The sequence below is a fragment of the Dipteris shenzhenensis genome, chromosome 30 (genome assembly GCF_047967505.1).
Source record: "Dipteris shenzhenensis isolate YYH24624 ecotype China chromosome 30, Dip_SZ_1.0, whole genome shotgun sequence".
In the NCBI taxonomy this organism is placed as follows: Eukaryota; Viridiplantae; Streptophyta; class Polypodiopsida; order Gleicheniales; family Dipteridaceae; genus Dipteris; species Dipteris shenzhenensis.
The window spans coordinates 32,604,560-32,618,065 of NC_141625.1; the positions used below are offsets into that span (position 1 = coordinate 32,604,560).

The 13,506-nt window shown below is 39.3% G+C and overlaps 1 protein-coding gene across 4 annotated transcripts; it reads right to left on the bottom strand.

Moving 5' to 3' along the window:
- Positions 1-227: 227 nt before the first annotated feature.
- On the bottom strand, positions 228-3,749 carry LOC147881998 (putative lactoylglutathione lyase, chloroplastic). Of its 4 annotated transcripts, none has more exons than XM_087401370.1 (9): positions 3,651-3,749; positions 2,929-3,115; positions 2,626-2,750; positions 2,382-2,446; positions 2,069-2,278; positions 1,870-1,917; positions 1,556-1,663; positions 1,226-1,366; positions 228-630 (listed from the first exon to the last, which is right to left on the bottom strand). In XM_087401370.1, the coding sequence occupies exons 2-9, from the start codon at positions 3,051-3,053 to the stop codon at positions 589-591; spliced, it is 864 nt and encodes a 287-aa protein (XP_087257496.1). In that variant the 5' UTR covers positions 3,054-3,115; positions 3,651-3,749; the 3' UTR covers positions 228-588. The 4 variants fall into 4 exon arrangements, with proteins under 4 accessions (XP_087257496.1, XP_087257497.1, XP_087257495.1 ...); XM_087401371.1 differs by having other exon boundaries at positions 3,619-3,708; XM_087401369.1 differs by lacking the exon at positions 3,651-3,749 and adding an exon at positions 3,515-3,640.
- Positions 3,750-13,506: the final 9,757 nt, after the last annotated feature.

The window sequence follows — 13,506 nt, forward strand, 5'->3', positions numbered from 1 at the left end:
ATTCACCATATTCCTAGCAGGTCACACAAAATCTACCATCTCCACATTGCTTTACAAACTCACTCAAGGTCAACCAACAAAGATGTCAGCTCAATTATTTACTTGCAACTTGTGTCACAACTATTCAGAACACCTTCCAGACAGCACAAGGATTCCACTAGCCATCCTAAACCTTGACAGACACCAGCTTGGGTTCAATTCATTTCAAGCATTTGTGAATTACCAGCTAAATATAATCTGTGCAATATAAATACGAAGAATGCATGGTAGAAGTAAATATAAATGACAACCTTTTGGCCCTCAAAAGCATGAGAGCTTCCATATGGTAAACTCTTTAGAGAATTATCCAAGCCCCAATCCTATGGGGTGTAATACCTAAACCAATGCTCGTCAAAACATTTTGCTATTCTCTGAACACATGCTCAACGTCTTGCATCCATGGCACCCTACCCCTGCTTCTACATTTTGATACAGTATCAAAAACAAGGTAATCTGTCTTGCAAACCCCTCTGGGATGGTTGCTATTATATTGCAGGCTAAATTTTATGGAGGTTTGCCTATAATGACGATCATTTCTCAACTTGAACCTTACTCCAGCTCCTTGAGAAAGTCTGCATTATCAACGAAGACCTGTAGAAAACAAGTCAAATCAGCTAGATGGTAAAATGGCATAACCCTTGCAACGGAGCTAGTTAGCATTCTATTAACGCTTCCTATTTAGGCCTAAATACAGCATATGCTTATGTTTCATTCAGTGGTCATCTAGTATTTCCCGTAGGGAACATAAAGATAGTAATCTTTCCTCTCTGGACGCATTACTTAGTATGCGAGTCAAGCTGGTAACCAAGTGGAGAAGGAGACAAGACAAGTTCTTGCCGAAGAAGTGTAAGCAATCAACTACTCCTACATAAAGATAGTAATCTTTCCTCTCTGGACGCATTACTTAGTAAGCTGAGTCAAGCTGGTGACCAAGCAGAGAAGGAGACAAGTTCTTGCCGAAGAAGTGTAAAAAATCAATTACTCCTAAAATTTCATTTCGTGATATAATATATAATTGATATCAGAGATTCTACTCGACCAAGTGAAGTCTTTCCTATTCCGATTAAATGGAGAAACAGTAGCTATGTTTTCCCTAGCCAAATACAGCAAGTTTCCTCATACATAATGCAAGTAGAAAAGGAAGATCCTCAATTCTCAAAAGTTAGAACAAAAGAAGACTACATACTGATTTCCAGCCATCAGGATCAAGCACTGCAGTGATCTTCGTGTTGATTCCTGGCAGCGGACCAGGTTCTCGGGTAATCTTACCACCAGAAGCTCGTAGGAGCTCTGCCGTCTTGTACACATCATCAGTTCCAATAGCAATCTAGCAACACATCTCATTCATGTAAAATTCCATCAATTGGAAGCCCTTGAGAAATAAACCCCGTCAAGTTAACAGTAGATAGCTCTTCTCAAGAGAAGTTATTACCAAAGGAACGAGTAGAAAATATCGAGTCTCCTGGAGAGCAAAAATCAATTCATACTTAATTAGCTACAAACTACGGATAGTCACCTGTGCATAAGCATTTCCTCGGTCATATTCCGTCACCCCATAGTTGTATTTCAGTTTCAAGACCGCTGTCTTATCCTCAGGACCATAACCCAATATGGCACTTGTCCACTGACACCCGTCAATCAATTCAATGTTAAGACAAGCTCAAATCCATGCCTTTAAACCAACCTCTAAAGTGAATTTGAATCTTTACAAGACCAAAACAAACGGTATGCAAACATTCATCTTTAACCATTGGTGGATCCTAAACTGGAATTGCATTTGTGAAGCAGAATCAGCTGTGATGTGCTGGAGCCTGGTTTATAGCATGCCACCTTCTGTTCAGGGCTGTCAGCAGTGCGAAGAAGCTGCATTCCAAATCCCTATACATCCAATAACCCCAAACCAAAATTATTAGATTTGATTTTCTAAATCACCATTTCCTGAGTTGCACTGCATTAAATACTGAACCTTTTCTGCTGTGCAAAGGTCAAACAAAAGTCAAATGACAGGCAAGTACTCTTTAATCCTGACCTTCTCATAGAAAGCAATAGACCGATTAAGGTCACCAACCCTCAGCATCAATTGACAGAAAGGATCAGGAGTAGGGCCTTTCTGAATAAGTTGAAACTTGTAACCATCTGGATCCTCTACAATAGCAATCAAAGTCCCTCCAGTCACGGGCCCTGCCTCTCGATCTATTTTGCCACCCTTCGACTTGATTAATTCCACTGTTTTGTACACCTGCAAAATGATTTGTAGGAGTGAGGGGGCAGAACTGAAAAATATAGATTCCAGAATGTAGACCTCTGACCACAAACCAAAAGTATATCTTTTTGCCACTTACATCCTGAACTACAATACCAAAATGTCCAAAGCCAGTTCCCACATTGTACTTATCTACACCATAGTCTGCAGGACAGATGAAAACATATTTCATTCTGACATCAAATTGTGACATCACAAAGGCCAGTGCTTCAGAACATTTTTGCATCCTCATATAAGCTTCAATCCATAGGTGTGTCAAAACTGTACAATTCCACCTTGTTCCCACAAGGCGATAAACCAATGTCAGTGAAGTAGTATCTTACTGTATGTGAGTTCTATCACAAAATGGGTGTCTTCAGGCCCATATCCAAGAAAAGCATTTGTATACTTCTCTGCAGGAATATCTCGCTTGCGTAGAAGTTTCATCCCCAAACACTCCGTGTAGAACCTACATCATATAAGCCAAAACAATGATAAAGAGCACAAATACACATGATCAGAGAGTAAGAACTTAATATTTAGTTTGAAAAAGCATGCATAGCCTTCTGCCATCATCTAGTTGTAAGCTAACTAATGCTTAAAATATTGTCGTACTACATTGAGGAAAAATCACATGTTTCACTTACTCGATGGTTTTATCCAGATTTCCCACGCGATAGACAACATGAAGAAACCGTCTCTTGTCATTTTTGGCCCACTCAGTAAGACTCTCAAGACTCTCGATTGCAGCTGCAGCTTCAGGTGCAGCCATATTTACGAGAAATCGCAAAGGGAAAGAGCCTTTTTCTTTGAAATTCCTCCTTAACCGATGACCTGCATTTTAGAAAGCTATTTACTTCTCCTGGTGTGATGACCTCTCAAACGTGCAAGAAACGCAATCTCTCACCTGTAATGCATGCTTCACACAGAAAAGTATTGAAACCCACCCAGACCACGATGCCAAATAGTAGCAAAGAAAGGGAGCACACCGAGCGGAAGAAGAGTCTATGAGACTGATAAATTTAAATGAATGAGAGACTGCCTGAGAGCGAGAAGAAGGATGGGAACGAAGAGCAGAGAAGAGTAGTGATTCGTGAAGAGCACAAGAGTGGGAGTGTTCTTTGATTAACAAAGTTTATTGAAGTATTATGAGACTTGAAAGAAAGAAACTGATGATAGAATGAGAGACTAAGAACCTGATGATAAAATGAATGGTAAACAATGAGAGACTACCTGAGAGCGAGGAGAAGGATGGGGACGAAGAGCAAGAGTGAAGAGCAAAGAGTGGTAGTGGTACTAGTAGTAGTAGTAGTAGAGGGGGATGGGAAAGAAAGAACCTGAAGAAATTCATCAATGAAAGAGAGACTACCTGAGAGTGAGGAGAAGGATGGGAAAGAAGAGCAAAAGAGTGAAGAGCAAAGAGTGGTAGTGGTACTAATAGTAGTAGTGGAATTGGCATCTATTGTATACATTATTATAATTATTAGCCTTCCTTCAAACGCCCTTGCCAAGTTTCAAATTGGGTTCTTCCTCACACGAGACACACGCTTCCTCTTCCTTGCCTCCCCTCATTCTCCCCCCACATTTCCCATGCCCTTCCCCTCCCTAACTCCTCTCTCCTACTACCTGCCATGCTTCCTCCATTCATTCCTCCCACTCACTCTCCCCCCATAGCCCCCCACCCAGCCTTCTGGAGCCGAGAGGTATCGTTCACGCTCAGCGTTGTTTGACCAGTCTATTCTCTACTAGGCCTAGTAGTAGCAAGAATTGGTCGTCTAGCTAAGTTGAAAATCGTCTAACCAATCAGCTCCAAGCATTAATGGAGTCTCTTGGCTCAAGAGTCTGCGTGGAACTCTGCGGTAACTCCTCACTCCTACTACTCACATTCACATGCTTCATCCACTCATTCCTACATAGGGTCACTCAAAATTATGTAAGCTAGCACATGAGTTCAGGAGATTTTTGGCCTTGCTGGGGAGATGGTGGGGATGCACTCCATGGACCAAGCCACACACAATCAGTGGTGCTTACCTCGTGCTTACCTAGTTCAACACTTCTCCAACAACACACACAAACCTACTCTTCTCAATGCATGCACTTTGCCAACCAACATTCCTCCAAAAGTAAAAGGGTCATGTTTGCAATCCAATGTCTCCCTACCAATGAACAACACTAATGTGAAAGGATACATTGATGCATGCATCTTCTAGTCACTCACCTTTGCCTTTCCCTCTACCCAAAGGCTCTTGTGTAGCTCATTTAATCCCAACAACTACTTAGTTTAGCTAAATGAAACAAAATGAAGATTTGCACATGAACATATTTGATTGGGCATTCAAAAATTTCAAGTTGGCAATCTATGATTGGTGGCCCTAAGGGGTTTGTGCACAAATAATGGGGGGAAGGGGAGGTTTGGGGGGGGGGGGGAGAGAGAGAGAGAGAGAGAGTTGGCATTAAGGCTCACATAGGTCATATCAAAGTCTGCCTATTCTTGTAAGTCTCCTCCTTAAAGTTAGTCCATTAAACATTTGGTGGAGAACGACACAATTGTATGTTCGATGAGAGTACTCGAAGCAACCCTAGTGGCTCGGAGTTCTTAAGGAGGGAAAGCTCAGACATCACATGGTGGTAATGTGGCCATCTATAAATGATTTCAAAAAGATATCTCTATTGAGAGAGAGAGAGAGAGAGAGAGAGAGAGAGAGAGAGAGAGAGAGACCAACATTGTAGAACTTTGCACATAAGGTTACTAATGGCAAGATTGCAACTTATTACACATGGAGTGAAAAAATAGGCAAGAGGCCATAAATATCGCAACAATGTGACTACATACTACTTCTCTCTCCCACCCTGGAGTGCATATCTACTAATTTTGGAGGTTGGTTTGTTTGCTAAAAGAGGTGATCACTAAAAAGTGGTTGAAATCTAGCAAGAGGTGCAAACTTGCAATAGTTAATTAATGAAAATGGCTAGCATCCGGTCATTCTATTCTCCCTTGTCTAAAGAAACATCTTTTTACTTGTTTTTTGCATTTCGATTTTTTCTTCGACCGACATGTGCCCTTCAAACTTTGAGACCCGCATGTTTGGGGCGGCATTATCTAAAACTCCCCAAAAAAAAAAATCATACTATTGGCCCCTATAACCTATATGTTTCACGAGAAATTGCACATTTTCCAATAGATGATCTCCTTGATACACTATAGTGTGTAGAGGGCACAATAAAGATAGCCATTTATAGCCCTCTGCTTGTCAAATTAGCATAATATCATCAACTCATGGCCATGGCTATTCCAAACTTAGCCCCTCCACTACTATATTATTAGTGACTACTTTTAGCCTCCTTACATATCCAAAATGGGATGGCAATGATCTCTACAATTTTCTATGTTTGTGATGTTTTATTGGCTCTTCAACCTAGCATGTGACACAATTTGTTGAAAAGTATTGGCACTTGAGTGCTTTTACCCTCCTTGCATTTTAAAATATTTATAGCCCCCTGGAGTTTACCCATTGTTGAAAAGACTTCCCATGATGAATGCAACATGTTCACTCTCCCTTCCACTCTTTTTTTGTGAAAAAAACATTGGTCCCCAAGTGTTAGAGTGGGATTCCCATGCATAGGAGAATACCCGAAAGTCCATGTATCAAGGAATCAAGGTCATTATCTTGTCACGCTTCCATGAATATGAATTTTGAGAGATTTTCCATGATCTAATAATGACTGATATCATTGAAATCTAGATTCTCACCAAGATAGGATTCCTAGATGTTGTAAAAAGCCAACCACCCGAAATTGTGAAATACTTGAGAGTTATTTTAGAAATGAGAAGGAAAAATATCAAACATAGCTTTTATAAAATCTTCATCAAAAAGTGAGCACCACATCAGCTAGTTTCATCATTGTTACACCTTGAGCATGTAAGGCACCAAAGCATGAAATTCAGAGATCTCAAATTAACACAATTTCAAAGTGGGTAGTGAACATAATTCTGAAGCTTTATTTTGATAGTATAATTTACAAGAGAATGACTCGTTCAAAGTGGAAAGAATACTTCCAAGTGGGAACTATTACATATCTCACAAACACCCCCATACTATGCCTTCAAATCTTGCATGAATACAAACCCTTACTATTGTAAAATCTCTTGCAAATCTATCTCAAAGTAGCTTCAAATGGTCATGTTTGAATCTAAAATTTAGAGCTTGAAGATAAGAGTAATCTTAGAATCTATGCCTTGGGCTTCAATAAAAATCACAATTGTGAAAACAGAGAAAATTATGGCCTTACAAAATGGTTGATATAGTAGACATTTACAACAACAAAATATGCAAAAACAAGAATAACCAAGATTAGTGTAAGGAAGGTGCAATGTTGTGGATAATGCATCAGAGCTAACACTTGCAGCTCTACCCTTACATAATGTGAATGGTCTCCTCTAGCTTATATCTAGCTTCCTATGAAAAGCATTTTCTTGCACCTAAGTCAAACTACATTCCCAAATCTGGATACTATGGTAGAGGTGCCATTACATAGATGGCTTACAATGTCTTACAATATGCACCCGTTCCCCTATTTTTGTGGTGCTTAAGAATCCTAAACTTGAATTATCTATCCTAAAGCCTAATACATGCTTTAGAATCCTCCCATGCAATGTCAAAACGTCTGAAACAAACTTTCCCTTGATCTCAAGGTTTGGTAGAGAAACTACTTAGTACCCCCTCCCTTGTGGCCCTCCTTTCAATGGTATTACCATACCATCATGATCGCCCTCCTTTCAATGGTATTACCATACCATCATGATCACAATTGTGCCTCTTTGTTATTCATAGTTTAGTATTTCAAAGCATGCAACTAAAACAATCTTAGATGTTCTTTGACTCTATTAAAGATACAATCCACACTTCTAGAGAGTAATTACTATGTTTGAAACCTAGTCCCTGGTAAGAGAGACTTCCATAAATTCGATAATTTGGAGAATATCCATCATCTTGAGGTTTTGGTGTTTGGATGGATAGACCAAATTGTGGAAATCTGTTGTTAAGCATTCTCATGCATGAGCAAACTCAGATGGGTCGCCTCCTAAGAAATGGGGGGCGGGGTTGTAAGTAGCTTTACCAAGGAAGCCCACTCAAGAATTAGCTCATGTGGTTGCGCCCCCATAGAAATAGGAACATAGTCCATACCTTTAGCATGCAATAACATAGACCATATTTTTGCTTCATTTGGTGGGATGAACCATTAAAGCTATAGATGGTTGTCCATCTCCACGTGTGGTCAGCATTATAAGGGGATGGCAAGGTACTCACCCAAAAAATCTACATTTCTCCTTGTAATAAGCTATTTACCTATGACCGCATGACTCCCACGATGGAACGTGGTTGTATCCCACAATAGCCATTAAAGACATGCTTTGAATATGTGTCTATGTAGCATAGAGAGGTTGTTCTAGATGGCATAAATGTTAATTTCGTTATTAAACTATGTGCATGTAGAGGCAAGTTGCTTGAAAATATTAAAAACATACAAGAAAGTATGGTATGGGAATTTGTCAAGAGGACCCTTCAAACCACACACGGCCATTTCTAGATGCTTGAAAGCTACAATGAGCTAGATAGTGATAGGCTATAGTCACTTAGAAACCTAGCATGCTTCACTTGGTAGTTGCATGGCAAAGCCGACATATGCAACCGGCCAACTATAGTTGCTATGTGAGGATGCACTTCTAGCCCCAGCTCATTTCTACCTTGTAGGATTTGACATAGTGTATCTTTGTTAAAAAAGTTCTACACACTTCCAGTGACCTAGATCAAATATATCAGGAATGCATTTCTACCATGCTTGCTTGTGCCTAGTAAAATGGATTGATTGAAAATTAATAAGGTGCACTTTTAAAAATGCTTTTCAATGGGATTAAAAATGCTTTTCAATGGGATCAAGAGAATGGTTCATCTCCACAAAGTAAAATTGTCTCCCTCTGTATAGCTAGGCTCCATGGGGGTTGGAAATCTGAGTGTTCAAAACCATGTATCAATTTGTTTCCACATGGTGCTCTTTGGAAAGAGGTGAATTTATTGGATTTGAAAAGGGAAACCCATGTAACACACACAAGTGCTACAAAAATTTGCTAACACTATATTTAGAAAATTTGGACTTTTTCTCCTATTTTGTACTTTTTTCCCAAACCAGTCACCTCCACTTCATATTCACCTAGCACACTAAAAAATGGGCATTTTTGGAGCACTACATATATTCACCTGCACACAAGTATGGACAACAAAATAAAAATAGAGGTGTGGGTGGGAAAGGGGATTTAAGGGGAAGGAGAATTTTTTTCAGATACACTGCTAAGCACATTTGACATTAAAAAAGAACTCATTCTCCCTTTTCAGATATTCTGTCTACAAAATCAAAAAGTAACTTCTCAATGGTAGTTAATATTTGAAGTATTTATTAATGTACTTCATCTTCTCATTAATTTTTCAACTAATTGTTAATTCATTTTCTATTTAACAATATTAACTGATTAATTTCTTAAAATATATTAATTTTTATCACATGAGTTCAACAGATGGGTTTTTATTAATTCAATTACTTACATATTTATATATACATAAGGAAGTAATTTAATACCCAAAGGTTAATATATAGAAGGGTGTTTTATACTGAAAATTGTCTAGAAGCTTGCAACATGTGACATGGATATTTGCATAGAGTGGCTTATGTCATGGGACATTTTGAAATGCTATTACTAGCATTTTCCTTTTGAAATGAGTAAGCGCTCCTCTTGCATTTTCTTGAGTTCTAGAGAATTCTAAAAACCTTTTCTCTTTATTGCTCTTTTTGGCCTTTGCATTAGGATGAGGTTAGGATACTATGCTTTCTTGAATTCTAGAGAATTCTAAAAACATTTTCTCTCTTTATTGCTCTTTTTGGCCTTTGCATTAGGATGAGATTATGATGCTATGATTTTCTCTCTTTATTGCTCTTTTTTGGCCTTTTCATTAGGATGAGATTAGGATGCTATGAGGATGCTATGCTTTCTTGCATACATTGATCTCTAATCTTGATGAACACCATTAATTTTGAATTTATTTTTTGAAAATTTTTTATCCTGTCACTCTCTTTTTTTTTTCTTTCTATCCACAGAGGGATTGCATTGAATCAATGGTGGACTATTTTTGAAGTTGATGCCTCTTATACTTGATTTTCTTTGGTTCTACTCAGTCTATTTAGCACTGCCTTTGTAAAGATCCTTCAGGCTCTCAAACAATTGATCTATTATTAAAAAAAGAATAGATAGTGGAGAGCCACTTCTATAATTAAATCCATCGGATAAAACCTGTGAGAGTAAAGAAGTAAGGTATTTATTTTTAGATAGCCCTATTCAAAAGGATTCTCCCACTTGGGAAAATATAGTATCCATATAGCAACAAGGGATCAAAGCAAAAGGAAAATTTTTCATTGAGTGAGAATCCCATTATGCTTGAGGGTTTCTCACGCACTTGTGCCTAGAGTTGTAGATTAGCAAGTATCATGAGCATCACTACCAGTGACAGTTTGAACTAGAATATGGTAAACATGATCAATTCAAAGTAAATGAAAGAATAAAACTATTTCTAGGTTAGGAGAACATAAGCCCTTGTGTCTGGTACATTGAGAGCTAAAGAAGGCTCTTATATATGGTATCTTCAAAGATAAAGAAGACCCTTTCTAGCTTCTTAGACCATATCTTTTCTCGAGGTATTATATATGCTACACAATGCCTAGAAATGGCATCTCGTTGTTTGCGGCATATGCTACACTCATGCTACACAATGCTTAAAAATGCCTAGAAATGGCATCTTGTTGTTTGCGGCATCTAGTGGTGGATTAGTTATTAGAAGGACAATGCTAAAATCTCCCCGAGTTGTCATGGATGTGGTTGTACATAGGTGTTAGCATGGCATTGGAGCATAGGTCCTAAATGCACTTATATTGTAGTCATACATGTAGTGATGAAACAATAAGCTATGTGCATATATAATTTATATTATTGTCATGTATTAGATGCTGATTTTGTGATGAAGGGATGTAGAAGACCAGAAGATGTGGCTACTCGATTATTTTCTTTGTTGCGATCTATTATGAGTTGCATTCTTCTTGGCAACTTATTTTCCATTACTTTCGGTCTACATCTTCTTGACATAGGTGGAGTGTATCAGAGTGTGGTATGACATTAAGGCTGTTTTTTTTTGTGACTAATATCTTTCCAAGAGCATCTCATGGTACAACTTATAGAACATATAGATGACTAGAATTCATAACATGGCATGAAGGGAAATCTTTGTTTCCGGATTGCAAAGTTCTAGAAATCTGTTTAATGGGCCTAATTGTAGTTTTGCACTATTTTGCATAGTGTATCTCGAACATAATGAGTACCGTTTTGTGAGCGTTTTGTTGAGAATTTGTAACTCTTGTAATCTAGATGATATGAGAGTGATTCAAGCACCTATATTTTTCATTTTCTAAGTAAAAAATTCACATGCATAAAACCAATTCACATTAAATTTCACAAATTGGCATTAAGGTATTGGCACTTTTGCTTAACAGAAGATGACATAAGCTATTTTGATTAACATAATGTACAATAATAATGAAACCTAGCATAATCTAACAAGAAGTAGCTAACCTAATGTACACAGGATTGAGGGGGGCACAAGGAAACCTATTGAACCACCTCCCTTTCACCATAGCTAGGAATCTTGGCTCAACCTTGGTGGACGGCATGGCAATCACATGGCTAGGCGAGTTGAAGAAACGGACGAGCAGAGGTCGGTGTAGGGGGGAGAGCAAATGCTCGCCAAGAGGGCTACTACTGCCATAAGGCAAGGGGAGGCACAAGGCGTTGCTAGCAGGACTGGGAGAGAGTGGGACAAAGAAGGCCAAGGGGCATCCACCATGGTTATATGCCTGTGAAAGGGAAAAATAATTTTCACAAATATTTGGTGTGCGTGGAAACTATGGAAAATATGCATTGGTCCACATGTACTTTTGGCCATTAATCAGCTATTGCCTTGTCAAGATTTTTAATTCTTGACATTGATTCCACCCATTACAAGCTATGGATCTTATGGGGTGGAATCTACATTTGCTAAATGCCTATATATCCATCCTCTTCCGTCTATCATCTCTACACCAATGATAATGTGACTCTTGTGTTCATAACCTATCTGCCATCATCGATCACAAAGTTTCATTTCTTTGGCTAGGGCCCTAGCACCCATTACTCTACAAGAGACCTTTTGTCTCACCCTGCCCTACTCCTCCCCCTCCTCCTCTTTTGTAGTGTGCTTGTGGCGTAGAGCAATGATAGGAAACTTGATCTGCTCTTGGCCTAGAGGTGTAGCCATTGTTGCAAGGCTCAATGTCGCCTCATATTGGAGCCTTGGTGCCTCCATGATGAGCATCATAGCTCTGTCTACTAGCTCCAATCATTAGTCATGCCTTCTAATAGAACACCATTGTAACACATAAAATTAAGCATACTAACCAAAACATCCTAAATGACATGCCAAAATCCCTTGTAAAATTCAACAATGAAGCCATCTTGTTTTAGAACGTTCTTACAAGTCCTCTCCCATTCACTATCAACCATAGGGGAAGAATTGTTGATGATGCAATCACAAAATCAATCCAACCATGATGTCTAGGTTGTGCAATATTGTGAGAATATTCTTGAAATATGGAATAAAATGGTATATAAATAACACGGTTGCAAGCTCTCTACAAGCTATGAAGGTGCAATCTTATCTTGATCTTGCCAAATCTTGCTAAATCTTGCTACCAAAATTTAATGGCCCTTTAATGGGCCGCCGCTTTTGAAATCCCCTCCTAATCTTGTTCCATCTTCCTCGCCATCTCCTTCTCGCCCATCCTCCATGATCCTCTCTTGCTAAAGCAAGACTCTCTCCACCTCTTCCTCTTCAAACGCTGATGTGGATCTGTCAAAGGCTACCCCTTCCTTGAGCATGCAACGCTTTACATCTCATTCCTCCTCATTCCATTCTGAAACCCCTTAGGATAAGCTAGGTGAGGCATTGCTGCATGTTTTTCCAATAAAGGTTTTCCATCATTGGCCTATTCTAATTACTTTTGATAACTCTAACTTTGATGCTTGTCTCATCTGCGCTAGGCATACCATAAATGGAAAAGAGACAGCACGATAGAACATGAGATAAGGGCTGATCAACCAAAACTTGAAGACGATGAGGGAGGAGAAGACGACACCAATGTACAAGATGCTTTGCCTTCGCAATCGACCATTCATCCACTTTTCCATGGTTTAGCACGAATCTAAACAAGCGATCAGAACAAGCAAGTAAACCAGCAAGCCATTCATCTAGGTACTCGCTCTCTATGATCCTCTCATTTGGTGCTTTCATTAGGACTTTATAGATTATGGGCCATTCTCTAGCACCCTTAATTCCTCCTCACTTTGGCAACTTCACTACCCTGCATGCTCTGGATCTCTCTTTCAACCTCCTCAGTGGAACTATCCCCTCCTGCGCCAAGTTATTATCAATGTTTGAAGGTGTGAAGATGTTTGGATGTTGGCTGTGTGAAGTTTTGCGTGAGTTCATGCTTGTTTTCTGGCATCGCTATAGGCAATAACAACAGTGATATGTTGCAATAGGTATGTGCTTGTAATAGGGATATCTGATTCAAATGTTTGCGATGAATTATAGAGCTCATGCGAGTTATTCTCAGTCCCCTTGTCACGTAGGCACATCACTTTCCTGGCTTTTCATAGGAAGTTCTAAGTTATTACAAAGTTTGCTATGAAGAACTCTAGGTTGCCGAGACACTAGCATGGCAACCTTTCTCTAGGTCATTCTTGCTTTGCGCTTGCTACATAACATCAAAATATGGTAGCGTTAAAGAGTTGTAGGATAACGTGGTTACTACCATCCCTTTACGGTTTATTGGAGACTTGATATCAGACCACTCTGCTCACGATGTAATTTTTGTGGGCACCCTTCCCTTTAGAAGGTTCTGTTCTTCATGCTCCTAGCTTCGCTTCGGTTGTTCTCTCTTCGCTTGCCTGACTCCTGCTGACTCCTTGTCTGGTTGAGCCGCTCTCAGGGCCTGAGGATAATCTCCATCGTATTCTGTTCATCATTTACTCAAGGTGCTAAGAAGCCGCTGAGGTAGAAGTGGGGATTGTCAAGCTCATGGGACCCTCT